This window comes from Passer domesticus, chromosome 6 (genome assembly GCF_036417665.1).
Source record: "Passer domesticus isolate bPasDom1 chromosome 6, bPasDom1.hap1, whole genome shotgun sequence".
Taxonomy (NCBI): domain Eukaryota; kingdom Metazoa; phylum Chordata; class Aves; order Passeriformes; family Passeridae; genus Passer; species Passer domesticus.
This window is the reverse complement of record NC_087479.1, coordinates 55,387,246-55,415,121: the sequence shown is the minus strand read 5'-3', so window position 1 is coordinate 55,415,121 and position 27,876 is coordinate 55,387,246. Positions and strand designations below refer to the sequence as shown.

The window sequence follows — 27,876 nt, the reverse complement described above, 5'->3', positions numbered from 1 at the left end:
GCAAATGAAACAGACATTCAGCTCAAAGTGTGAGATCTTGTGATATTTTGACACTATCAGACCTGGATTTCTTTTTTTTAAGACAAAAAATTTGCAAATCAAGCAGCTGGTGCCAGAGATATTTCCAAGCTGGTAGAACTGCACATCCCACAGGGGGCTGGATCCTCCAGGAGCTCTGCAGCCACTGGAGGTGTTTCCCCCCTGTCCTGTGTTTCTCACATTTGCATTATCACCAGGATGTCTCTAAATTCTCCTCACGTCTCTCCTCAGTGTTCTTCAAATCCACATATTTCTGCAATAAAGGCAGCACGGCATTTAGGATTGATGCTGTGGAAAAAAGTAATATTTTCTTTAACCTGTAAAGTGAAGACCTCGAACAAAACCCTTGATGTTTTGTGCCAAAAAGGGGATCTTCCCTGCATTTTAGAAAGGCTTCCCTTCTGCTATGCAGTGGTGGCATCTGAACTATTGCAGGACTAAAACGGGACAGTTCTCTTCAAGCATCTAAATTTGGAGGTGGCCCCCGAATGCTCACAAAGGAGGGCAGTTACCATCAACTGCTCTGTAATTATAGATCTGCTTGTTCACCTTCCCAAATCCTTCAAACCTTCCGAAAGGAAACAGGAGACATTTGAACTCGCAAACTTCAAAGGACTGTTGAAGATAGCTTTAAAAAGAAATAATGACCAATCAGTTCAATGCATTTTCTCCCCATGGAAAGCATTTCACCTCTGAAAATCCAAGGAGGAATAGAGCAAATCTTTAATAGAAGAGGAGGCAGATATGTGGACTAAAGGTCTGCTACTTTATCCAGGCCATTCAGTTTTGTTGTATCACCTAGTTCTCATAGGAGAACAAGTTTCCAAAATTTCCCTAGGATTTCTTACATGTTCTCACTCTCTTTTCCCCACTGCTTTGCTAATTCATTCTGCTGAAATAAACTTTTCCAACATCATCCTTATGGGCAGTGCTCTTTCCTGAGCACATCCAAAAAGCCAAGGCACCTTCTGCTTACCAAAAAAAAAAAAAAAAAAAAAAAATTTGGCCTAAAATTGGAGAAAAATACGTCAAATTCAAGTCAAATTTTTACACCTAGATATGTTTGTGTCTGTTTTCATTAATGAAGTATTTTGGGATCAAAATTTTTCATATTTTAGAAACTGGTCACTTCTTTTTGCTGTCATCTTAATGGCCACAATAAAAAAAAGGACATTTGCAACTGGCAATGTTTTCTCCCTTGGGTCAGTTTGTGCTTAATGGTTGTGTCCCCATCATAGATAAGGGTGAGAACTTCCATTTCTCTTCCCAGGTGCCTTCTCAGGCTATGTACCAGTGTTGGATTAAGCCCCTTTCTGACCCAGAGGTGGGGCAATTGAGAGGTGCTTTAAAAACTTTTGCTCTGTTTTCAGTCTCATGTGAAGGCTGAGACAATGCAGATGTTATAATTCACTTTTCTTAAAGTTTGTATACAAATACATATTATATAAGCCTTCTATCAAACTTTGAAAATTTTCTACAAATTCATTTCCCACATACCACAAGTGAAAAACATGAGAAACAACCACAAAGGAGGGGACCTCCCTCACGTTGCTCATCTCCACACTTGCAGCTAAGTTTTCCTGGGGACAAACCAAGGAATTCACTGCTTGGAAAAACCCCTCTGGCAGCAGCCAGGAATCCATGATAATTTAAAAAATGCCATTAATGGAACAGAGGAAAACCAGGAATTCTTCAGTCCCTGAAGATCTGTACAGCAGAGGAGACCAGAAGCAACCAAGGAGTGATTGAAGACATTTCACATCCTCTTGTTCAGCTCCAGGAGATGCAGGAATATCTGCCAGGATCTGACTCATGGGGAGATGCCCTTTGCAGTCTCCTGGTTTTGACAGGTTGGCATCCTTCCCCTCTGCCTTACCTCTCCACAGAGAACCATGGAATAGTTTGGGCTGGAAAAGGTTTTTTCTGGTGCATTTTCCTGTTAAAAGATACTTCTTTTGTGGCCAGAAGAAAGGTGCTATATATATTACCAAGGAAAATATTTTGCATTCCAAGAATGAGAAGAAGAAAAGCTGTCAGTAAGGTCCCTCTGTGCACAGATTATTTTCATAAGACAGATCTCAACAGTTCCTAGCAAAATCTTTTTGGCAGAGTAATAAGCTGATATCCTTTGGTTCTTAGAAAACAATGCTGCACATCAACAATGCATAAACAGCTGTCCTAACTGAATGCCTCCCTTTACAAGACCTTCAGCATGTCACTGGTAATTAATATTGAAATTAATATTGAAGCATTTCAATTCCAGGAATGTAAAGTTATGTGGAATCTCATTTGCTTTGAGTCCAAAGGTGTTAATGTCTTTGCTGTATCAATGTGGCAGTCAGTGATTTTGTTAAAACTAACCTTAGAAAAGTTTGGCTTAATTTGTCTGTAATCATTTTTGGGGAGGTACATTGCAAACTTCTCTCTTTTAGTGCTCTCCCTCAGCTTTTGAGGCAGAAAAAGGATTCCTGATTTTTAATGTTATAATTTTTTTTTTGCCAGAGGAAAATTCCATGTTTCTATGAGATACACGAGCATCCAAGTAAGAAGAATCTTGTGCTTTGTGTCAGACACAAATAAGCACTAAGATTCAAAGTTTTCATTGTTGTTGTTAACAGCTTTATTTTCTGAGGTTTTTGTCTAGGTCTGAAGGAGATTTTGGATGTCAGTGCTCAGTGGTGGCAGGATGCTCAGGGGGAAGGTTTTCAAGGCAACTCAAAGAGACGTTTTTCAAAAGCATTTTTCTGTGATATCTCATATATTGCCCTGCCTGGCTACAATTTTAATATATTTACTTTTCTGCTCCTCTGACTTCATATTGACAGATGAGGCTGTGAATTGAAGTCGTGATGGTGAATATCAGCTGTTGTAACAGCTTTGTTGTGGAGATTTTTTTCATCCCGAGGTGCTCTGGATGGGAGAAAACCTTCTGAAAGCTGGGGGTGTAACCACATCCTCGATTCAGACAATTATAAGAACACACTTAAGCCACTGAATTTTGTCCTCTGAATAGGTGAACTAACACCAGCCCCATTCCACCACCAGCCCCATTCCACCACCAGCCCCATGCAAGTATCCGAAGGGAAGGCACGTGTGGCCAAAGGGATTTCTGTGCCTATTGTTTTCCAGAGGGTTATACATCTGTGGAAGAAAAGCAGAGAAGAAAGTGGAAATGTCAGGAAGCAAAGCAGGAAATCCAAGAGCTCACAAAAGGACTCGGAACAGAGAGGGTTTGGGGGCTGGTTAGTGCTGCTATAAAGTATGAACAAAACATCCCCTCTAGCATTATTTTCATGCTTGTGGTGACTGAGAAAAACAGATTTTGTACATTTGTTGTAATTAAATAAGATTACCTTGAGATATGTTACATCTTCTAAATGCCAGGGGAATAACTGTGAAGCAGTTTCCAAATACAAATGGATTTCACTGCTGCTCTTGCTGAGGCAAACAGGAAACGGGAGCAGGGCTTGTAGAAAGCCATATCAGACCTCCATAAAGTGGTGAAACAAAGAGCCAGAAATATCACAGAATTACCAGAATATAATCTCAGGATGGCAAATTAATGATGCTCAAAGAGAAGGGAAATCCATGCTTAGAAAGTGGAGGAAAAAAATGGTGTGAATAAATTTAGAAACAATTCCTGCCTTGTGGCTTAGTTCTTCAGCATGGGGGAGCTGTTCATGTTCCAAGCACAACTCTTGCTTTTTACAAAGAGACAGCCACAAAAGTCCCAACACAAAGGCCAGGATATTTTACATGAGGTTGGTGAACAGAGCTAGGATGGGCTAAAGCAAGGGTTAAAGGAGCTAAAAAAATCTACTCCAGATATAAATCAAGAAGTCACAGACCAGGTTGTGTATCTTCTGTCTGGAAGCAAGTAAATTAAAATTTTGCCAAAACCCCTCAATTCACTGTCCTCTGCCTGATGAAAAGACAATGACTTTCAAGCCCTGTTTGAGTAATGTTTCAGTGAGTGGGAAAGTAAAAAAAAAAAAATTGTACAATTTCTAGAGAAAAATATTTTTTAAAAGTACAAAACTGTGAGGAACTGGTTCTACAAATGCTAGAAATGGCACCAATGGAAAGACTTTTGCCATGGGGAGGGTGTGAAGGGGATGAAGAAAAGGTACCTTGTAGATTGTGGGAAAGAGATGGTGCAGAAGAGCAACCTGAAAAGATAATTTTTGGAAGTACATACACCAGCTCCATTCTTGTTCATACCTGCCAACTGGGCAACCCTACTGAACGTGCAATAAGGCAGAGAACAGAAAGTTAGTACACCAGATGTTAGAGTGGGCTGGAGAACTACTGATCCCAAAGTGACAGCGTTTCTGAATGCAGAGAAATCTGAGGGATTTGGGAGAGGGAGCTGGACTCTAAAATGCACAGCAGGAACCTGAACATCCAAAGGTGAGAACAAACTAATAATCAGTTTGAATTAAGTGCAGCTGATCACTGAATCACAGGCAGGTTGATGGATGGGAGCCCTGGAGGGTCCAGGAATCCCAGCCCTCTCCACCAGCAGGGTCATCCAGAGCAGGCAGCCCAGGAGAAAGCAATGAATGGATTTGTGGTGAGCATCCTCTCCTGGCTCCAGGGTGAGAACAGCAATAGCTCTGTGCTCTGACGTATGTGAAGTTTGCAGAAACTCTGGAGCCCTCAAAGGGGTAAAGTTTTCATCTTCCTCAAAAAACACAAAAGAAAAAGAATCCTGGTAACAGCCTGTACAATGGAAAGGTGTAAATTCACTCAAGGATCTTTTAAGAGAGGAGACACATCTTGATGTTTTAATCTTAAGGAGAAAATAGCTCGAATCTACTCCTTACCTTCTGTAAGGTACCCACTATGGTTCCGGTCGAAATAAATAAAATGGGATATAGACTACAACTGGGATCATTATCATGAATAGGATTTCAGCCTGTCAGTGTCTGGGAACTGTGGAATTCAAGGTTGCTAAAAGAATATTAAGCAATGAATGTCTGTAATGAAAAGCATTTCAACAAGAACATTAATGTTTCTTAAAAGATAGGAAAAAAAAAAAAAAAGAAGCCAAATCCCAAAGCCATCTCCTTTGAATTGCTGCAATGAGATTGAGCAAAGAAAAATCCTAAGAATGTGGGTGAAATTGTTTTAGGTTGATGTGAAAATCATCACTTACCTACAGTGGTTAAAATGCCAATGTGTTCAAGGAGTTAATTATTTTTTTCTTTTGTCTCCCCTCTCCTTTCTTTTTCAGTGTTAGTATTTTAGGCTTTGTTGGGACAAAAACTAACACTAAAATAAGAATTTAATTCACATATTAAGCTTAACTTTTTTGTGATTTCCTATGGGAAAACTGTTGAAACCATATTCCCACAAGCATGAAATACAGCTCTAAACAAAGGCAGGAGTAAGCAGGTGTTTTGTAATTAGTGATATTCCTGTATCACCCACAGCAGTTACCTGCTGATCCTTTATAGCAGGGAGCTGGGCCATCTGGAAAAGAGAGGCAGGAGAAAAGAACAAGAGGAAAAATGGGTAACAACAGAGGTGTAGCAAAGCAAGGGATACAGCCAGCACAAAAAACGTGCCCTTGAGAAAGCTGGGAGCGAAGAGCAAACATTTGAGAGGAAATGGACTTGGAGCAGGGGTGAAGATGCATCTTTGTGTCATGGGAAACACGAGTTTGTTCATTTTCTTCAGACCATCAGCTCTATCAAAAATATCTGAAGCAGATATAAAGTAGTCATTAACTTTACAACAGCAATTTTAGGGGAGAGAAAGCAAAGAATGGATTTCTACAAGTTGAGGTCAAGTAAATCTGAAACTGCAGTCAAAAAGAAATCTTTTTCATTATTTATTTAGAAATTAGACCTGAGGGAAACACTGTCTCTCAACGTTCAGCTGTATGTGATCTTTTCTTGCCAGCTGGGCTTGCTGACACTTTCCTTCCCTTGCATTTTGTTCCTGGAGCTGGAGAGCTGGGAGGACTCCTCGTGTCCTCCTTTCCTGCCCAGTCATCTCCCACCTCTAGTGGGAAGTGCAGCTGGGAATTGAGACTGGGGAACTGGCAGACCCAAGAGTGTGTCCCCAAAACAGCCCTGATACCCAGGAGGCAAAGCTTCCTTTTCTTCCCTGATATGACCAACTTTCAGCAGGCACCTTGGATCCCGCAGCAGTTTGGGCCCTGTGTGGTTGGCAGGACAGTGAACAAAGAGAAAACCTGAATTCTTCTGCTTCCCTTTCCGTCTCTCTGTTTCCTCTTTGTCAGTGGCTCCTGACATGAGGCTGCCTGGTTAACTCCATGAAGATCCCATCACTATTTTTTGTTGCTTTGTAAAAGCAGGAAAATTTGGGAATGTGGGTGATTTGTTTTCCCTGCCCTTCTTTAAATCTAGGTCTATTCTGTGTGCACCATTACTTAATGTACATAATTTAAGTGTCTTTTTACATTATTTCAGTATAAAGAAGAATGCAGATCAAGAAACTTTGACTTTCTTATTGAAACATAGTTTCCTCCTTTGTTAGAATATTACAGGAAAGATAGGAGGGTGGAAGGAATGGAACATATTATTTGGTATAAAAATACCTTTCTGGTTTTACCTTTATGGAGATGTAAGCAGTGCTAAACCTAGGCTTGGTCACCCCATTCTGTGAACTCATCTTATTTCTCTCTCACACGGATTTCACCTCCTGGCAAAATGAAGATTTTTCCCTACCTAGTTCTCAATGAGCACATTTAAATGGGTCTATTCAAAAGCAGCCTACAAGAAGACCTTTTTTCTCAATATGATCAGAAATGGGATTCACACCTGTCTGTTTCTATGTAATGTCAGATTTAACTTACAGATCTTCTGTTAAATTCAGATGGAGGGTTTATTTCAGTGCAGTCTTTTTTTTTTTCCCTCCATCTCTCCACTCTCAGGGCCAAATTCTGGGAAACAAAGAGCACAAGGCCAAACCCCACTGAGATTACCATTATTTGTGCTTGTCAAGCACATCTCAGTCTTTGTACTATTCTGTCATCTTCTGGATGCCAAGAAAAACATTTAAAGCTTAGAACTGCTCAAAATTGAATCTGTGATGGGGACTCCCCTTGGCTTTGCAGAAGTTAACTTTGCAGAAGAAGAATCACAGCAGAAAAATCATAGAAGCATGGGATGGTTTGGGTTGGAAGGGACCTCAAATCTCATCCCATTCCACCCCCTGCCATGAGCAGGGACACCTTCCACCATCCCAGGTTGCTCAGAGCCCCATCCAGCCTGGCCTTGGACACTTCCAGGGATGGGGCAGCCACAGCCTCCCTGGGAAACCTGTGCCAGGGCCTCAGCACCCTCACAGGGAACAATTACTTCCCAATATCCAAGCCAAACTTACTCTCTTTCACATCACATTTGAGTCCTGTTCTAAGAGAAGAGTCATCTGTTGGTAAAGAGATTTATACTGCCAAAGCCTGACCAATGCAAATGCCACTTTACCACCATTCATTTATTTAAATGACAAGGTCAGGCATCTTGGAGTTTTAGTTTTACAAAATCAAGGATGATCTGGTAATGTGCAGGCCTATGGAAGTGTTTGAAGTAGCTGACAATCTTACTTTTCTTGGACAGTCCTGGAAAAAGTATAATTGATAATGGGTGGCCATAAAATAAAAATAAATATATGTTTAAAGAAACAAACCACCAGTTTTCTAACTCCTGTATTATGTAAAAATAAGAATGTAGCCTCTCGTGGCCAGAAGAGCTATGAAAGCACTATGCCTTCTCTGAGGACATACATTTGGTAAGTGTTAAATATCTGGGAGGGCAACGTCACTGAGATAATAGCCTATGGCAAGTTAGAATGAAAACACTTGAAATAATTTTTTTTAAGAAAAGAAAACATGAAAGTCATTGCAAAATTATTACATCCAGCTAATTTACCTTTGAATGTGCCTCAGCTTACCTCCCATCTCTTTCCCCACAGGTAACAAACCTACAACAGCTAAAAGCAAGCGATGCGGGTTTTGGTCCTATTACACAGAGTATAAAACCTGTCACTGTTAATGCCTCCTGTACAATCACAGCTGTTAGTTCTTGTAGTGGCTCTTTGAAGGCTCCCAGTCCCCCCCAGCCCCACCACGAGCTCCCCCACCCCATCAGTGTCCTCTCCTTCTGCGCTGGTTCCTGCTCGGGGCCCTCAGGAGACCCTCCCGGTATTTCGCGTTGCTGTGGAACAGCCGGACCATCTCATGGTCTTTGTTGTCCAGCACTCTGGGCAGAAAGAGAGAGGATTTCTGTGTCCTGCGGGTTTTAAAGCCCCTCCTGGGTCGTCCTTTGCCGTTGATGGAGACGTACCAGAGTCTCTCGGCGCTGGCTCTGCGCTTGGCGCCCGCCCTGCTGGGCACAGTCCGGTACAGGCGGGAGGCGTAGGTGTTGTAACCCAGCTCGTGGATCCTCTCCACGAACTCACACTCAGAGTTATAGCTCTCCTGGGAGGGAAACACGGGAAAAAATAATCTTAAGCCAGACTCTCCTCAGTTTTAGGACAAGGACAGCAACACACTTGGTAAGAAAACCACTGAAGGCGGGAGGGAAGCGCTGAGCCTGAGCAAGGTGCTCCCTGTCGGCAGTGTGACAGACCCTGGGAAGAGGCCCCAGACCAAACTGAAAACAAAAAGGTGGCATGTGAATAGGAGTGAATAGCTCTGCTGGTTCATTTTTTTTTTGTGTGCTTATGAATTTAATGCAGCTGTGAAACTGGACAGATTATTTAATTGCTGCCCATCAACCTCTGCCATCTATTGAAAAGGTAAAATGCTACAGTGTAATGTAAAATGTGTCTCTTCAATTTGCGTATTAGTCATTAGATACACTTGCAGGCTGTTACATCCAGTTCAGACTGGATATTTGAGCAGTAAAACCATACCTTTATGGAGCTTCTTTGTCAGCGCAACAAAATGAAAGCACACTCTGCCTGCCAGTGTGCTCCTCCAAAATGCCAGGCAGCTCCTTTATCACAAACTGTAAGGCATAATATGCACCTGTCCCAGCTGCTCACATTTCACATGATCTGTCAAAAATTGCCCCTTTTCACCTGCTCCTTGACTGAGGACCTCTCTGCAAAAGCCTGGCACGAGGAACTCCTTCCCCCTCCCTGGGAGCAGGAGAACCAGCACAGACAAAGGACCTCCCACACTGTCCATCTCTCCTTAACTCCAAACCCATCCTTGCTCCACCTGTGGGATTAAGATTTCAGGATCTAAAACATGTGAAGCACAGTGGCAGAAGGGAACTACCGCCATGGGTTTTTATTTTTCATTGTCTGGAGGGAATAGAAAGGGCACAGGTAGCCAGAAAAGCCCCTGGACCCCATGAGCAGCTTGTCTTTAGCGCTGTTCACTCCCCAGGAACACTGATGGGCGTTTAACAAGATTTTAAAAGACTCCACATGTCCTGGCTTCCCAGCTGCACAACGGAAGCGCCCTTCCTTGCAAGGACAAGGTTTTCAGATGCTGTGGTGCTGGAGCCCACACAGCCACCAGATGTAGGTGGATCTGTCCTGCTGCCTGCCTCCCTTCTGGCTGGGGAGCGTTTATCACACAGGATAAATCCGGAGGATTATCACGATCTGACAAGGGCAAAAAGGAATTCTGCAGGCTCAACAAACCCATCTTGCTGACATGGGGAAATGGGTGAACTGAGGGATAATGGAGTTATTCCAATACCATTTAATAAAATGCTCCGTGGATAATTATCCCTGAATTAGCCAGGTTTTTTAAACAGGAGCCTTGCACAGGGTCTTGGGCTAGCAACACCAAAATTTTTGGACAGGCAAGCAAAGACAGGGAGCTTCTTCTGAGCTGAGCCCTCACCCCTTCCTACTCCTGTGAAAAAAGCTGGAATGGAATAGCATTCCCTGGATTGTCCCTCCAGCTCTGAAACACAAGTCTGAACCAGTCTCTCTCAAACTTGAGCTGGAAGGGGACAAATTATCTTTTCAAGTTATACAGAAACTTCCATGGCTGATATTCTTTGGCATGTGACAGATGAACAAACCAGAGAATGAACAGCCAGGAGATGGCCTGATGCTCCTAGCACCAGAAAGGGAAGTCCAGGAGAAGAAAAGGAGTCTCAGAGCTATCCTGCTCCTGGCTTTTCTGGAGTTTAGGAGAGGAGCTTTTTGCTCAGAATTTGTTTAGTCTTATTTTAATACAGTGTAAGTAATCTGAAGGGAAAAAACCCTATTTTAAAGAAGAAAAAGAGAAAGATGAGAAAGAACTTGAAAAAAATCATCCTTCCAAATAATTTCTTTGGGGCAGATGCTGGCTCTGAACTGATGGAGGAGATCCATTGAAAAAATATACCCATTTCAATCAGAATATTAACCAGAAGCATACAACTGAACAGCCTTTACTTTGGCAAGCAGAGCTACCATGCCAAAATCGTTTGTAGTGTGGCTCTCTGCAGTAGCAAAGAGCACTCATCTTTACACACAGCCCCCTTAATCAGTGAGCATCACATGAGGCACATTAGAGAAACTGGGTCATAAACACTGCCAGAACATTCCTGAAAAGCTGGAGTTAAAGGTGTCAACCCGGGGAGGGACAGAGTTGATTGTGTCACCCAGGCTGGGTCCTCATGGGACAAGATCACATCGCTCAAGTGTATGTCCTGCTGCTCAGACCAACAGAATTACATCTAATGGCTTCTAGGAGGAAGCAAATTTCACCTCAGCCATATTTCCCCTCTCCTAACCTGCTTCCACCTCCAGGATTCATGGGGAAACTGCACAGTTTGGCTGTCCTGCAGTGAGAGATCACGAGATTGCTGGGATGTAATCAAAGACAGTGGAAGAAATTCAAGTAGGGAGATAATGTGTGTGGTACACGCTGACAAACGTGCCCTGGTATGTCCCTGAGTGTGAAGAAGTCTAAGCTGAAGTATTTTATTCACTCAGGGGAAATACTGTCTGGGCTGAGAAGGCAAGGCTCCCACTTATATCAGCACACCCCAGATTTTATCTCACACATCAAGGAAAAAAATTAGGTCAAAGGAGTAAAATAAGGTGTTTATTTTCACCTTTATCTTCTTGCACCTTCTCCTTTTTGCTTTCCTTGCATAGCCCTGCCTTTTAGCACTGCAAATTCCTCCATTGCTCAGCCATAAGCTCTGTGCAAACTCCCGTCAGGAGGCTGCTTTCCTGTAGCATCAATGCTACACAGTTACTTGTGGACACTCTTTACCTGACATGTCTCTGCTGGCATCCAAGATCCATGTAAAATATGGACAATTCCAACATTCCACATACCTCTGGCTGTCCAGGCAGTAGGAAGGTAAGAACACAGCTTTTCCCCTACTTTTAAGAATACACTCATTGGTTGCCTGTAATAATTCCAGGCAAAAACCTCTTGTAGCTTTACTCTTCTCTAGAAGTGTGGATTTATAAGAAATCAGTGTTCCCCACTAGACCTGTTCCCCCCACAGGAAATGACAGGCATGTGCCAGGTTTTGGGAAAACTTACTGATGCATAAAGTCTGCCCCTCTTGTTCATGGCCAGGTATCTGCCAGAGAACAGGCCCTTGATGGCAACGACTCCAACATCCACAGCTGTTATTTCCAGAATACCTTGAAACAGAATTAGATGTGTTATTGCTCAGGTGTAATTTTTTGAGTTACATTTGCATGGCTGCTTACCTGAGGAGTGTGTTGTCACAGCTACTACTTGCTCACATGAGAATCGGGGCAACCATGTGAATGAAATTATTATTATTTGAAACAATACAAAGCAAGGATGATGTGGGAACTGTTCGAGACAAGGTGGACAAGAAACCCCAAGATGTCTGATTGAGACTGAACTCTTTCAAAAGTAAAAAAGATCTGACACTGAACTAGAGGTTCACTCAATCCTATATATGTATAAAAAACTTTAAATCTTTTTTAATGCTTAGGAACAAAAGAGCTCTTGACTTAGTCATAAAGCCACCCATTTCAGGACAAAGCCCTTGCTGAGGTCTCCAGAGGGTGAGCCAGAGCAAGGCTGCTGCATTTTAGAGCCATGTACATAATCATGAAAGGGACTTGAGATTTAGGAAGTCAGTGCTTCTCTCCAGACAAAGACTGTCTGAGACAAATTAAAGGGGAGGATGTTTTCAGGCCATCCAAGGTGGGGTCCTGCCACACGAGGAGTGTCACAGCCAAGGCTGGTGCAACACCTGCCCAAATGTCCAGCCAAAGGCGCCAGGACACAGATGGAGGCACAAATTACTCAGAGGATGCTGTTGTGGGTGCATGGCTCTCCATCAGGCTCGCTCAAACCCTGCTCTCAGCTCTCCAGCCATGGCCTGATAGCTCTGTACTTTCTGTGAGTGCTTTAAATCAAGAGGTGACCCTGGCATCCAAACCTACATTTTGGAAAGCCTGAAGGCAAAGCTGGGGGCCTGTTCCCTGTGCAGAGCTGGATTGCTGGGAGCTCTGGGAGAGCTGGGCTGGGTTTGGCACAGCTGGTTTGAATCAGGCACCGGTTCGCTGCCGAAGGAAGCCTCCTCCGGGCTGTGACAGCCGGGGGGGTTTCTCTAGGAAATAGTGGTTTTCCTTTATGGACTTCAGACAGATCCCTGAGGTTTCCCTATCTCTGTGTGCCATCACCAGGCGGGATTTACGCATCCTGGGGTGGCGGGGCCCGGCCGTGCCCAGGCTGGGTGCGGGGGCTCCCCCGGTGCTGAGCCCCGCTCTCCCCCCTCCCGCCGCCCTCGCACAAACCCCCCCACTGCCGACATATCCGCTTTCATCCTAATTACCGCCGCTGCCCGGCACATGTCACAGGGGACAGATGTGACTGAGCCGGAGGAGGCTCAAGCCCGCCGCGGGAGCCAAGCTGGGACGGGACGGGGACACGCGGGCAGCCCCAAAGGGCTGCGGGATCGGCCCCGGGAGATGCCGGGCCCCGGGAGATGCCGGGCCCCGGGAGATGCCGGGCACCGGGAGATGCCGGGCCTCGGGAGATGCCGGGCCCCGGCTGCCCGCCGGCCCGGGCTGGGGCAAGGCTGGCCCGAGTGACAGCTCGACCCGGCCGCGCAGGGCAGGGTCGCAGTGCCCGCCGGGGAAACTTGGGGTTTGGGGGGTCTCCTCCTGCGCCGGGGGCATCGTGCCCCTCCGCCGGCGGTCGGGTCCCCGCAGCCTGCAGGACCGGCTCGGGAGTTCCCGCTTCCAGGGCCGGGGATGCTGCCAGCCCCGGCACAGCGGAGCTGCGTGTCCGGCGGAGCCGAGGCGACCAAAGCCCCGACCCCGGGGGATGCCCCCGGTCCCCGCCGAGGAGCCGGGGATGCGGGCCAGGGATCCCCGTTCCCTCCCAGCCCGGTACTCACTGAAGGCGCTGTTCTTCTCCAGGGTGCCGTTGATCCTGCCGCTGGGGTGGATCTGGAGGTGGTACTTGGTGGCACAGTAGAGCTTCCTGCGGCGGGGCGCTCCCCCGAGGTGCTCGTAGACGCCGCCGCGTCCCCCCGCATCCCGGCGCGGCCGGGCACCGGCCCCGGCGGCCTCGGCCCGCCCCGGGGAGCACGGCTCCTGCAACAGAGTCAGGAACAGGATCCAGATTATGCCCATTGTGGCATGGTGGCCGCAGCGCTGAGTCTGCTGGGGAGAGCGAGGCTCGCAGCGAGTGGCACCAGGGGTCCCATTAAAGGCGTCTTGCTAGCAGCACTCCGGAGATGCCGAGCGCACGCTGCTGCTTCGAGCCGTGCGGCATTGGCAAGGTTTTATCAGCCTCGATCTGGCCCTTTTATCTGTCTCAGATTTACTTAAATCAATAGACATCGGCAAAGGCCACCGAAGAGTCCCAGCTGTTTGTGTTACACGCAGCTGCCGTGATCAGCCTTCTCCTTGGATTTCCAGATAGACAGACGGCATGCGTGAGACAGAGAGGCAAGGAGGGAGAGAGGGAGGGAGGGAGGGAGGGAGCCGCTGAATTTCGGCAGGAGACTGCGGGGGAAAATAGTTGATCGACGGAGCATAGAAATAAAAGGAGCTTCCTGCAACAATAGCCTGATCTGCGACCAATTGATACAGAGCAGAGGAGGCAAAAGGTATCAGTCTCGTGTGAACTCCCAGAGTGCAGCGTGGATAAAATTACACAGCATCCCTCTCTCTCTCTCTCTCTCTCACCCTGCCGGCACCGCACACCCCCGCACGGGGGCCGGCTGCCGCCGCGGACCCCCCGCGCTCCGGGAAGGGGGGGATGATGCTCCACGGGAGCATCTTCGTGAGGTGGCTCTGGGGAGTGCGGGTGTTGCAGGAAGAGGAGAGAAGGAGGGGGTGCGGGTCCCGGCTCCCCGGGAGGCGGTGGGGGCAGAAAACACCCCCGTGGCTGGCACTCGGGATTCGCTCTGCCCCCGGCGGGGAGAGCAAACAGCTATTCCTAAATCATCCAGCTCACGTTTGGGACTAATAGGCGTTGTTTAGATAGCGCTTTCACGATTTAATCATTCCCAAATTAACTTAGGCAAAGTGAGGCCCGGCAAGTGTTCTGATGTACGTCCCTGAGTGCATTTACAAGAAGTCGTGGCTAATCCCTTTCCTTGACTCCTGGAAAGTCTCATTAGCTAGCGCGGAGCTGCCCTCGCTACCCTGTCGCTTCACACCACTGCCTACGCTTTCAAAAGAGGATGGAGCTACCTATAAATAAATACAAAAGAAGGCAAAAGGTTCAACAGCTCCGTGAATTACGCTGTCCCTGCGTGCTCCTCAAAGGCAGCTCGTTAATTAGATTTGCATCTGAAACAGGCAGTAGGAGTTTTGGGGAAGTGTTTGAGAGATAATTAGTATTAATGTGCTTGAAGGGCACACAAATACACCTCTGAAGTGAGTCACGTCACAATTCGAGCGTTTGACCTTGATCAATATATATATATATTTTTTTTTTTCCCCGGAACTGGCGGACATGAAGGGGTCTATATATTTTTTTAAGTACCTTCCTATGTAGAGCAGGACGATTTTCTTACACGTTAAAAACTTCTTTGAAAAGGGAAGCTTTTACTAGCGGGAAAATAAGGGAAGGGGTACGACCTTTTCCTAAAAGGAATGACAGGAGGACCAAACTGTCTCGAAAGCTACTCCCCGTTTTAAGCTGTGCTTAATACTTAGTAGTTCTTCAAGGCTAAAAGGATTTTCATTATACAGTCGTCTGGAATAAAAGGAAACACACAAAAAACCCACAAACGCCCTCTCCGCCATTACCACCCTTCCTCCCCCTTTTCTTCTCCACAAGTTAAGCCCCAGCCTCACAAGGAGAGTTTGATCTGGGGATGATAAATGTTTGTACAATTAATTCTTTATTGCTGTTCTCCTACAATGCCACGGCCAGGCAGTCAAGTGGTTCCAGCGTATCCATTGTAAGCTAAAAAAGCAGTATATGCAAGTAAAAATATGGAAATCTTAAACGTGCAGGACGCCAGTTTTGGAGTGTATGGGGTGAGGGGTGTTGCTTGCTGGCCAAATCCTCCAGTTTCTCCTAAAAGAAGACTGGTGGAAAACTTTCCTCTCGGGGATGCTCCGTAAATCGTCTCCTGGGGACTCGTAACCTCCGACGAGCTGCGAGACAACTGTGGCAGCAGAAAAATAACTCTTAACGCGCCACGAGTCTCCTGAAAGATGCTTTCACCGGCACCGTTTGAAGAGAAGATAAAACACAATTACTGACAGTAATTACAGCGATCTCTTAAGAGCAAGCCCCGGCTCTGTCCCGAGCCTGGTGCATCGCCCTGTGGATGTGCATCTTGACATTTTCCGGTTTGGGATTCGCAGGGCATTTTCATTAGCGCTCTGAAAAAAAAAAAAAACAACCAAAAAACAACCCCACACCAATCCCGCAAGATCCTCCTCCCGCCCCCCACCGCAGCAATAAACCCCAACGACCAGTGGGTGGAAGAGTAACACGCTAATGACTTTTGCTCAAATTGTTTCCATCTTGATCACATTTTCATAATTAGCGCCATCAGCCACAAATCTTTCCGCCCTGGGCATCTGCCACAGCCAGGCTTCCCGAGCGATGTGGATTCTGCTTGTTAGGGAGGGGAGCGCTCGCAGGTCTGTCATTAATGGTCCCCCTTTCAAATGAAGCCAACCCGACCCCCACGGAAATATCCGAGGGCCCTAACTACCCCGTCTCACTGGGAGCAGCCCTGAACAGCCCCAAGTCGTTTCGCTCTGCTCAGGCATCTCTACAATAAAACACAAGCCCGCTCTTGTGTATTTTAAGTTTGTCTGGTGACCATTTTTGAAAACAAAAAGGGTCCCGTTGATGTGGTCTGATTCTAGCAGGGCCTGCGACGTCAGATGTGGTCTACCGGGTCTTTCTGGAAATATTTTAAATTATGCCCCAGTGCTCCTTGTAGCCCCAAAATAATAATCAGAGAGCGGTTCGGGTCTGTGACTTCACGTGGGGGGGGGAGAAAAGGCTCTAGACCGTACGTAACTAAATCAAAATTACAGCAGATAATGATCTCCTAATTCGCTCGAAGTGTGTGATGCTAAATGGAACGCGGCAGGGATCTGTTGGTTTTTTTTGCTAACGGAGTGTTCCGAAGGCTCCTCTCAGTTCAGCCTTAAACCAGGCGTTTCTCCTGCAAAGCCATCGGGTGAGAGCGAGCACTTGCCTCAGAGGTTTTTATCCTTGTAAGCACGTGAAGCACTCGTACTCTGAGCTAATTACCCTCCGAGAAGGAACATATATATATATATATATATATATACACACACACACACATATATACATATATATACATGTATATATATGTATTCGGATATAGGCGTTTAAGATCTTTATGGAGACACAATTTTTACTTACATATTACCTAAGTATAAACATAGAAAAAAAAAAGGACAAAAACTTTGAAAGCGCCAACTTTAAGCTGTAATAAACCTCACAAACGCCCATCTTGCAGCGATGGGGCTGTGACTCAGGATGTGCTGCTCCTCCGCGCCCGGTGCTGATTTACGACCGGCCCGTTACCCGAAGGAGAAGGAAGTCACAATTTGTAGAGCAATAAATACCGAGGCGGTGGGTGGAGCCCCCAGCAGGAGAAAAAAAAAAAGAAAAAAAAAAAAAAAGAAAAAAAAATCGCTCTCCTTCTCCAATTAAAAATCCATCCCAGCTCAGCTGCGGAGCGTGGGAAGGTCCCAAAGAAAACAGGCGCGGTGCTGATGAGGTGTTTGTTTGCGATGCGCTAATGGCATTTTCCGAGCGGAGCTTTCCTCCCTGCTGCAGTCCCCTCACACCTGCTGGCACCGGGAAGAGCCCCTAAAATCCAATTGATTTCATTCGCTATATTTTGTTTCCTTTGTGCTGTCCTGGCGGGGTTGTTCTGCACCCCGCGAACAATATAATCTTGTTTAAATGACTTTCCAGACCACACAGCATCGCACTGCCCTGTTCCACAGGGGCAGGCAGTGCTGTTTATCGTGTTGGACACTGGTGGCTCCCCGAAAGCAGAATGCAGGCAGGGTGGAGCAGGAAAGCTCCGGAGAGGGAATTCACAGCTCCTGAAGTTCAGGTTGCTTTTCCAGGTGGGGGAAATAAGATATAGGTAATTTCCAATGAAAGCGCACAGAAAGACAGCTCTGAAAGAAATGTTAAACACATAAAATGCATGAAATATTTTTTCCCTTTATCCACTCATATGAAATGTTTTTCACTTTTATAGTAATTTTTTTTGCAGTTTATGAAGAAACTATCTGAGATCTTTAGGATGACACAACTGATTCTACATATATTATGTGAGCTACTGCTGTATTGCCTTTCAAGCAATTAGTTTACAAGTTTTGCTCTTCTTCATTTTGGTTAAAACATTATATAATTGAGGTCTATTTTTGTTGTTGTTGTTGTTACCATTATTAATATTTCAAGATCCAAGTGCCTAAATTCCTTACTCCTACTGAATTCCTACCAAAGTTGGTGAGTTTCTCTGTCTGAGGACCAAAGGATTAATCCTTCATTCAAAGTCCATGGAATTCACTAAGAGCCTTTTCTTTAATGCCAGTGAATTTGGATCAGGCCCAATCTTATTACTAAAAAAATTATTTTCTGTCGTGCTCTGATAATCTCTTAATGGTTTACTGAATGAAAATATTCAAAACGATGAATGCAGCAACATTAAAGGAGAAAAAACCCCAATTTTTTTACCCTCTGTTGCTTACTCATTTTCAACACAAGACACAAAGGAATCAGTAGCAGAAATGTAACAGGGAAAATGTGTGATGGTGAGGTTTAGGTGACTGTCAGGTGGCTCTGACAGATCTGTGGCAGGCTCAAAGCAGGCTACAATAGGGATATTCAGACTCATGCAGAACTGTAAACTGCAGCCACGAAAATAGCCAAGCACAAAGATAAGGGGTGGTCCAGAAGAGGAGCAAGGGAGTGCAAAAACAATAGAAATGTAATTTGGTGGCAACCTGGAGACCGTGTTAGCATACCTGCTTCACACCTTTGATATCTCAATCCTCATTTAATAGCCAGGAAAAACTTTACTCCCTGTTTTTGGTAACACAGCACATGCTTTTGAAATCAAAGATTTACACAGGAGCCTGGGAGAAATATCTGGCCCATACCCACGATGAAATTGCACTTTGTGCCTGAAGTACCTGCTGTTCTGGTAAATACCCTACTACTTTTAGAATTTATCCCCCCATTGCTTTCACAATCAGAGGCTTGTTATGATCTTACTCAGCCCCGCAAATCTTTGGGAATTGGGTTACCCGAAGATAAAAGATCTCTCTCTTTCTCCAAGCTGTGGCTGGATCAGCACTTTGCAAAATCAGATGACAGGCAGAGGGGTCAGGCCTAGGTCTGTGCCCAAGCACCAGGGATAAAACCTGGAAGTGGCTGCCTTAGGAAAATGCCACATGCATGGACATTTGTCCCTGGGGGAGAGAGCACTGGTGCCAGGAATGATCCACTCCACTCTGAAGATCAGCAGCTGTTGCATTTAAACTCTTCTGGGAAGATCACTTCAGATCAAGGTTTGCATCATATCCCTGGGGTTTTCCCCAAAATCCCATCCATGGTTATATGCTGTCCTCAGAAGGCCATGATGCAAAGAGTCTTAAAGTTCCTTCTGTCTCCAGGGACAAGGAATGGGACCAAGGAATCAGGAGAAATACAGGCAAGGAAAGGTGATGTGATTTTAAAAATCTAAAAAAAAGCTGATGTAGAGAACAACAGAAACACAAAGTTAGTACCTTAGATGAATTTCAGCAGAATTCCTCTTTTCCCACAGGGGAATGATCCCGGGTGTGTTCCTGCACCACACAAACCAGGATGCCACAGAGTAATGGTGAAAGGGAAAGGTGCAAAGAGGAACAAGCTGAAAGGACATTTCCCTTTTGTACTCCCTGCATTTATCTCTCAGAGCCTGGGTAGGACATAAAATGGAGTGATGGATAACTCCTGGGGGTACAAATATGTGAGTTTATCTCTAGACCCCAAGTCCCTACGGCCTCTCTGGTTACTGAGTTTCACACAGTGGCCACGACCCTTCTGTTCCACCTCTGTGGGGCAGGTGGGAGGCACTCAGGACAAACCTGGAGAGCCTTGGGATGGAATCAGTATTGTTTTGCTCCCCTCCAGAAGGTCTGCAGTCAAGGAGAATGTGGGATCAGGCTCTGGGGCTTAGCCAAGCCAGCAGAAAAGTGGCCTCCACTTGATACAGACCCTTCCCAAAATGGGCATTTAATCTCACAGAGGGATTAAAAACCTCTCTTGCTAGACCTGGAACTCTGTAGAGGAAATAAACTGCTGAGAAAAACCCACATATTAGCTGTCTTCATCTTTTTTTTCCTATTTTGTGAAAGCAGAAGTCCTACTACTTAAATCCTCAAAACAAGCCAAGCCAACAGGGAGGAATTCATCTGTCTTGTTCTGCCACTGGTTACCCCACGTTAGCAGGTGTGGCCTCAGTCCCTCTGGTGCTATTCTGCAGCACTTAACACATTTTTTTTTCATAGCAGTTCCATTAATTAGGGTACTAATCAACTGATTAATACCTGTTCTAGATATCCTGTACCTAAGGCAGTGCATCTAAGAAAGTGTAGGGTAGATAACACAATTTGGGTCTCTTGTTTCAACCCAATTTGGCCTCCTGAGCTGCTGGAACTGAAGGTATATTTTTCACCTGTAATATAAAGAGGGAGTTTCAATAATTGAATAGTGTGTTATCTCAGTGCACTTTCTCATCTGAGACAGTCTTCTACAATTTCTCCTGTCCTCAGAAAAATATCATAGAAGCGGTGACCCAAATTAGCAAAATTATCCAAAATAAATAAAACGTGCCTGGAATACCTCAGAAGGAAGGTGCAGATGCAAGTTGTGAGAGGTGACAACACAGAAATGGACTGAGGGCTGCCTGTGACAAAGCTGGTGCTGCCAAGTCCCAGGGGAAGGACTCTACCCAGCCCCTCTCTACTTGCAGCCTCTGGTTTAAATTAGTGATTTTTAGCCCCAGTAGAATATTTTCCCACTGAACGGGGCTTTTTGGAGGCAAAGGGATGGGGTGTGATGATCGACAGAAGAGGTCAGAGCGTTTCCTCTCCTGGAGGTGGCTGAGTGCTGTGGCTCAGGTACCTGTGCTCAGATCCCACCTTCCAGGTGAAGCCCAGGTGTGCACACAAGGGTCAGCCCTGGGCAATCTTTGCACTGCCAGCATCCTCCATGTGCTGGAAGCCACCACTGAATTTGCAATGGATGTTTTTCCCAGCACTTCTTTTGCAGCAATCTCTCTTTCCTTGCAATTGAGTAACATAAGCTCAAAGACTCAGGTCAGCAAAACTAGGATCTAGTGACCAATATTATTTTTTATGTCTCTAAACATCATTGCCACATCTGAATCCTCTTCACTGTTTTCTTTCAGGTGTTTTTCTCTCCTGAAAATAAATAAAAATATAAAATCTGCTTTCTCTCCTCTAGCTGGGATGGCTGAATGGTAAGTAAAGCTGATTTTTTTTCTGCATAAAAAAATAAATCAGAGACTCCCAGGATAGATGAGTTGCATCCCATAGATGTGGCATCTTAGAGAACTTTACTAAGACCTTTCTTTGGCAGGTATGTACAGAGCAGAGTTTTTCCTGTGGCTCACTTAAAAAGAATTGATGCATCTCTCAGAATCCATTCTTTGGGGAGTTACAGGAGGCAGAGTCAGCACTTATTTGTGTTGATTTGTGTCTTTATGTTTGAACACTGCTTTCTCCAAAGGGTGTTTGTTGCCATAAATCTCTCCTTGGTAATCTAGTCATTTGGCCTTAATAAACCACCTCAAAAAATTATAAAAAAAAAAAAAAAACAAAAAAAAAAAAAAAAAACAAAAAAAAAACAAACAAAAAAAAAACCCAAAAAAACAACAACAGGGTCTGTGGAAACTTTCATGCTTATTTTCTTTTCTGAAATCACTTGTCCTCTGATTTTAACACTTAACCACTAACCCAGGTTAGTGGTTGAGGCTCCTATTCCAGGAACATTTTTCTCTACTGCCCTATTCTGATATTTTATTGTATGAAAAAGGGTAAATTGGAATGTGAAGAAGTCAGATCACTCACTTGAAGTCCAGGGCACCATCACCTGCTTGTCTCAGGAGCACCTTGTCCATTAAATTATTATTATTAAATTATTAATGCTGATCCTGGGGTTGTGCTCCAGCCACATCTGAGTGCAACATTACTCCTTAAAAATTGATACCTGTATCAGACTTCAATAGTGAATCTTGGACTATTTTTCTGAGATATTTCTTTGGATAATTTTGGTTCATAGGGCTCCTCTGAGATAAATCAGTGAAGTTGTTATCAGACAAACATCTGGACTGAAAGAGAGCAGTGGGTTTTATAATCACCCAAATTTTACTGAGGCAGAATGCAAACAGTTATACAGAATTATTTGCTTTTGCCTGAAATTTTGAGGTTTTAAATGTATAATATTTTTTTCAGGTCACTCATTAAAATCTATTCTTTGCCCAGAAAGGACACCCACCTCTGAGCAGACCACAAACACAGACACACACACAGGCACACCTGCAGCCTCTACCCGTGTGTAATGCCTGAACTTGCAAACTCTTTGTCATGGAAGTAATCTTTATTCACGTGAGCAACCCCACCAGACTATTCATGCAATGGAGAATTACTCACATGAGTAAAACTTTTGCAGAATCAGGTCCTGGATCTAACAACAGCATTTTAATTACAGACAATCCCCGAGCAATGTGTACAAAAGAGTTTTTTTCCTGGACAATAACAAAGGTTATTAGCCTGTTCTTTTTTCCCCTTCTTGCTCTTTGGTTTGAAAGGAGGCACCAATAATCCAAACCAAATAAAACTGACCTTTGAACCTTTTTTGCTGTACTTTTTCTCATGCCATGATTTCTTTAGTCTGTTAGTGATCTGAAGGCTCGTTCTGGGCTACAGCCACTTTCCCAGACAGGACTGCCTTTCGTCCCCTGACAAATCACTGCTGAGCCCCTTTTGTCCTGCACCACTTTGATCTCACCTGCCTGTCAGGCAGAAAAGAACTCCCGTACAGTCAGAATGCATTGCAAACAAATTGGCAACCATTTCATTCCTGTGCACCATTTTCAGCAGAGATCAAGATAGAGAATTTTTAACCCTTTTCTTGACCTGCAGGACTGGGAGGGAATGCTGGGTTACGGTGGATTGATAAGATAATTTATCAAGGAATGGAACCATTAATAAAAACAGTGAAAAAAGCCCCCAAATCTCTCTAGGACAGAAATGCATGGCATGTTCTCTCTCAGGTACAAAGGAGTTATTGCACAGTGGGCAGTGCTGTGCTCAGATACAAGCTTTGTAGAAGATCGATTCCCTTTAATTGGACAGCTGCTTAGGCATAAACTAAAGAAACATAATAGGTATTCTACAATGTGAATGAAATTAATCCTATTGTAAATAACCATTGGAGTATTTAAAGAGATATCTGAATCCTTTCCAACATCCAAACTTAGCCATAGGTGAGTTTCTTTCCCAGTTTAATCTCAGTAACTTTTAATGTTTAATTTTCATTTTAAATTCTATATTTCTTCATCAGATAAAGTTTAGAAATGACATTGTGTAGCAATTGGCAACGACTCTGTGCATTTCACTCTGTGATATTGGAGGAATCCAGTCCTTGAGCTCCTTGAGTCCTTGGGATTTGCAGGCTCGTAGGTGAATTCCAGCTGTTTACCATTTATCTTCCCCCACGTGCCAGCCTCCTTCCACAGCAGCAGCCCTGTTTACCCAAAGGCAGCTTTTTATCAAAATACCTCTCCACCTTTATTTTAGCCTAGCAGTACATGTTGAACTCAGAGAAAGGAAATTTAACACATCCCTCTCTTCTATTTAAAATGATTGAAAGAAGAAATATAAACTTTTGGAGAAAGCAAAGGCACGCCAGTGATGAAAAGGAGAAAGAGCATTCAAACCTGTTGTCAAACATACATATGAATGTAACAGTGGCAGGCTGCACAAAAAATATTTAATTTACATTTTATAGCTGAAAGTTCAATGTTTCTATATTCCTGCCACACTTACCTGATACAAACAGTAGTGATTATTTTATTGATATCAGTATATACCCACATATTTGTTTGGTTTAGAGTGTGTAAATTTTTCCTTCAAGTGTTACTCTGCTGATTTCTCCACAAGGAGAGAATCCTTTATTGGCAGAAAAAAAATTCCTCTGAAATTAAAAGGGAAGAAGCTGTTTAAGAAGTGGTTCTAAATGTTAAAAGAAAACTATTACCAAATCTCAGTTTTTCTTCATTGTTCTGATGTCCTGATAACGTTTAAAGATAAGTGAGATAAAAATACTGTTAAAATATAAAAATGTTGTTAAAATATATGAGATAAAAATGCTGTTGCTTCTTGACAGTGAAGCATTGGATTTTTTTTTTTCTTGAAAATTGACCTAAGTACAGCTTCATGTTCTGAAATCCCGGTCCCCAAAGCATGAGAGCAGAATCTCAGTATCAGCTAAATTTTGCTGGATGGGAAGAAATTGTTGGCTTGTCTGCATGTTTCATGGAATGATGGAATCATTAAGTGGTTTGGGTTGGAAGGGACATTAAAGTTCAACCTGTTCCATTCCCCTTCACACAGGCAGGGACACCTTCCACTAAACCAGATCTTCATCCAGCCTGGCCTTGAACAATCCCAGGGGTGGAACATTCCCAGGAGAGTGCCCTTCCATCTCCTTCCATGCATAAAAAAGGCCAGTCATGGTGGAGGGCTTGAACCACCTCTTGTGACCATACCCTTGGAAAATGGACAGGCTTCTGCATTTTCACCTCTCATTCCCAAACACAGTCAGGATCTTTTCAGAAGGATCAGGATCCCTTCCTATCTCACCTTGCAGGTCTTCCTCAAGCACATTTCATGACCACCCTTTTTTTGGTGATGCCCTGTGTCTCCTGCACTCAGCCTTTGAGAAAAATCTTTGAGAATCCTCTTCAATTTGTGCAGAGCATAATTTTGTCCCACCAGCTGTTCAGCAATTAATCCTAAATTGCATCGTTTTTAACAGGGAATTCTCTGTTAATGGAACCCAGTAAGTTTGGAGTAGGGTCGTTTTTCAAGGAATTTCATGGGGATCCTGATTGTGGCTGGGCCAGATCATCTAAGCCAGCTCTGAGAAGGAGTAGACCTAATAAATATGTGGTGATGCTGCTGCTGTTAACCCAAGCTGAACTGCACTGCTGCAGGTACATTTATAGGGGAGATGGTAACCAAAATTCTGTAAAGACAACAATCTATACAACAACTGGGAATAAAAATTCCAAGGAGGTGTTGCCAAAAGATGCCAGGGAGAAGCTCCTTCACCATAATATTCTCCAGATATCTTTATGGCTACCACTGACCTTTCTGTTTTAGCCAGTATAAATTAGAGCCTTTCTTAGAGCACTTCTTTGTTTTTATGAAGTGAAAATGCAGCTTGTGTTTGACCCAACTTGTGCAAAAGTCAGCTCCAAGTTACCTTTCCTATCAAATGTTTTGACTGACATTCTCCCCCATGTAACTCTACACACAGCTTTCAAACTAGGTTTGAAAACCTTTCCCCTGCCTTTTTTTTTTTTAACCTGTTCCCATCAACTATTTAAGGTGCACTCACTTTTTCTTCTTCTTCTTCTTTTTTTTTTTTTGAGCCTGATTATTTATAATTAGTATTTTCTGCCCACACACAATTGTGCTCTAAACTCTTTCACATTGGGTTAATTCCCTGACTTTAAAATCTATTCATTGACATCCAGAAGAAAAAAAAAGTAAACATGTCTTTAAAGGATGGCATGAATGGTTGAATCAAGATTAGGTCCCCCCTCTTGTTAGTCCCTGATTTTCAGGGAAGCCTGCAGTCTTCAAAAATCAATTGTCTTCAAAGCTCCAAAAAGCAAAGGAATGAGCAGGGGTCAGACTCAAGAGCATCCCTTGTGCGCCGAAGTTAACATTACCTAAGTACTTTAAACGATCACTAATTAGTGCTTTCAACCACCACAGGGCTGAAATATCTTATTTGGCAACAAACGATTGTGTCAGGCAGACTGGAGCAGCTCTCTAGCAGGGGCAGCAGAGCCGTTCTTCTGTCAGAGAGAGCTCCTGGAGGAGCCATCCTGGTCCCCTCTGCCACTGCTCCCGGCTGAGGTGGCCAAGGGCTCCTGCCCGAGCTTGCAGCTGCATTGCCCTGTTGCATTCCATGTTTCACACAGCCCTGCTTGCCTCCCATCAGGAGCATGAATGCCCTTCTGTAGGGATCTGGCAGTGAAAAAAAAAAAGCATCACTGTTGAGCGTTTCAGAGGCAACTTGGAGAAATCCTTACAGTGTTCTTAAAAACAGCAGCAAAACAATCAGTAAATTTTTATTTCCTAGCTGAGTTCAATTCAGTAAAGCTCAAGTTTATTACCCACAGTTGCATTTAAATGGGACAGGAGTTATCTAAAGGAGTACAAAATTATTATTAAATACTGCTGGATGCTTGAGTTTCAAATCAACAGCCCTAAATATTTTCTATTACACACACACACAAAATGATCCTCGGATGGGCAGGTAAGGATTTTACATATAACCATTTTTCAAAGAGTTCATTTACAGATACCAAGTATCAAATTCTTGATGGAGGTATCATAAATAACTCGCAAACTGAATGCAGTGAAATGTGGGAATAATGGGTGCACACAAAGACAGGGATCCACCACAGCAAACTGGCATTTGAGCACCATTTGTGAAAGTGCTGCTTCACAACGACTTTGCTTTTTCAAAAACAGCAAACATTTACAGTTTCTTCATTACTGTAAAGTAAGATGAGGATACTTACCAGGAAGTCAGTGGAGATTCCAAAAGAGTAGGGCAAAGCTTTGACTTGGATCTTAGTCTGGACTTTGCTGTGTTGTACAAATTAAATTTTCTTTTTTGGAAGTTATCATAGAACAAATTAGGAACCACAGAATCAATTAGATTGGAAAAGACCTCTGAGATCATGTACTCCAACCTTTGGCTGATCCCCACCTTGTCAACCAGACCATAAGCCACATCCAGTCCTTCCTTGGACACCTCCCTCACATAAACTGCATTGAATCATGAAAAAAACCCAACTTCTGTGATCGTTAGAAAGCAATCATCAAAAAAAAAAAAGTAGGACTGTGTCTGTTACAAAGAAGAGTAAAATCCTCTTTGTCCACCAGAAGACAATGTCTGAATTTACAAATTAAAAAAAATAATTGGGATTTTTGGAGTTTTTTTATTAAAGATAAATTTAGTGAACACAAATTTGTTTTGAAGATAGAAATTCTGGATTCTTCATATCAACAACAACAAAAATTCATGGGAAAAAATTTGCATAATACCAGAAAAAATCTTCAAATTTCTACTCTGTCTTCTTCGTCTTTTCTTGACTCTGCCTGAATTTCACTTCTTGTGTTTTACAGCAGACTTTAGTGGAGGAGCTTCATTGTTATGTCTCAAAGACATAACTTTCTAATTGATCTTGTCTGTCAGGAGTTTGTTTCAGATTCTCATGTTTAAACTGCAGCCACCAGAATGCTAATTTCTGGTGTGTCCTGCACTGATTTTATTGAGGAAAACAGCTTCAAAGATGCTGCCAGTCCATCCTAGAGACAGTAAATAAGTCATGTCAGAATGACAATTTACAACAGAAAATAAATTCTAAAGAAATGTCAACTCTAAGGTTAATATGAATTTTGCTATCAAACTTTGGATTTCTCAGATTTGATGATATTACCTGACCTTGGGATTTTCAAATGAAGGAATAATTTAGGAAAAAAAATTATTCTGGGGACTGTTTTTCAGCACACCATTTTCACAGATGAATGGTGGCAGTGATGCCTTGAGAAGGCTGACCTAGAACAGAGGCTGGATGGAGTTAAAGAATAAAGTAGAGATTCATTAGAAGGCCTCAATGGATCCACCTTGGGCAGCACAAGAGCCCAGCCAGGGCTGCACCCAAGATGAACCCAAAATAGTCACAAAATGGATGATCAGTCATGGGGTCTCTCACTTTTATAAGTTCTGCTCCATGTGCACATTGCAGTTCAGTGTCCAGTTCCAGCTGCAGCCCCTGCAGTCCCATCCTGCTTGTTTTTCTCTCTGCAGCCCACGGGGTTTGTGCTCTTGGGCTGAGATTGGGATCATTTGTCCTTGGTGCCCAGCTGGAGCAGGAATTGTTTTGTCTCCCTGCTCTGTGCACAGAGCTCACCATGCCCTCATGTGAAGCCCAGACCCACACCCTAAAGCAGCACAGAATGTGAGAAATAGAAAAGCCAAACCTGAGGCATCAGCAGGGCTGTTTGTCAGCCTGAGCAGAGCCAGGTGCTGCAGGGATGCAGCTCTCAGAGCAGGGC

At 44.0% G+C, this 27,876-nt stretch overlaps 1 protein-coding gene and 1 long non-coding RNA gene across 2 annotated transcripts; both read right to left on the bottom strand.

The window, feature by feature from the left end:
- Window positions 1–7,485: 7,485 nt before the first annotated feature.
- Window positions 7,486–13,939, bottom strand: FGF3 (fibroblast growth factor 3). The gene is made up of 3 exons (XM_064422635.1): window positions 13,365–13,939; window positions 11,522–11,625; window positions 7,486–8,488 (listed from the first exon to the last, which is right to left on the bottom strand). The coding sequence occupies exons 1-3, from the start codon at window positions 13,600–13,602 to the stop codon at window positions 8,156–8,158; spliced, it is 675 nt and encodes a 224-aa protein (XP_064278705.1). The 5' UTR covers window positions 13,603–13,939; the 3' UTR covers window positions 7,486–8,155.
- A 1,060-nt stretch (window positions 13,940–14,999) lies between these two features.
- On the bottom strand, window positions 15,000–17,006 carry LOC135302177 (uncharacterized). Its single transcript, XR_010363871.1, has 2 exons — window positions 16,884–17,006; window positions 15,000–15,816 (listed from the first exon to the last, which is right to left on the bottom strand). It is a non-coding gene; the product is annotated as an uncharacterized LOC135302177 (long non-coding RNA).
- Window positions 17,007–27,876: the final 10,870 nt, after the last annotated feature.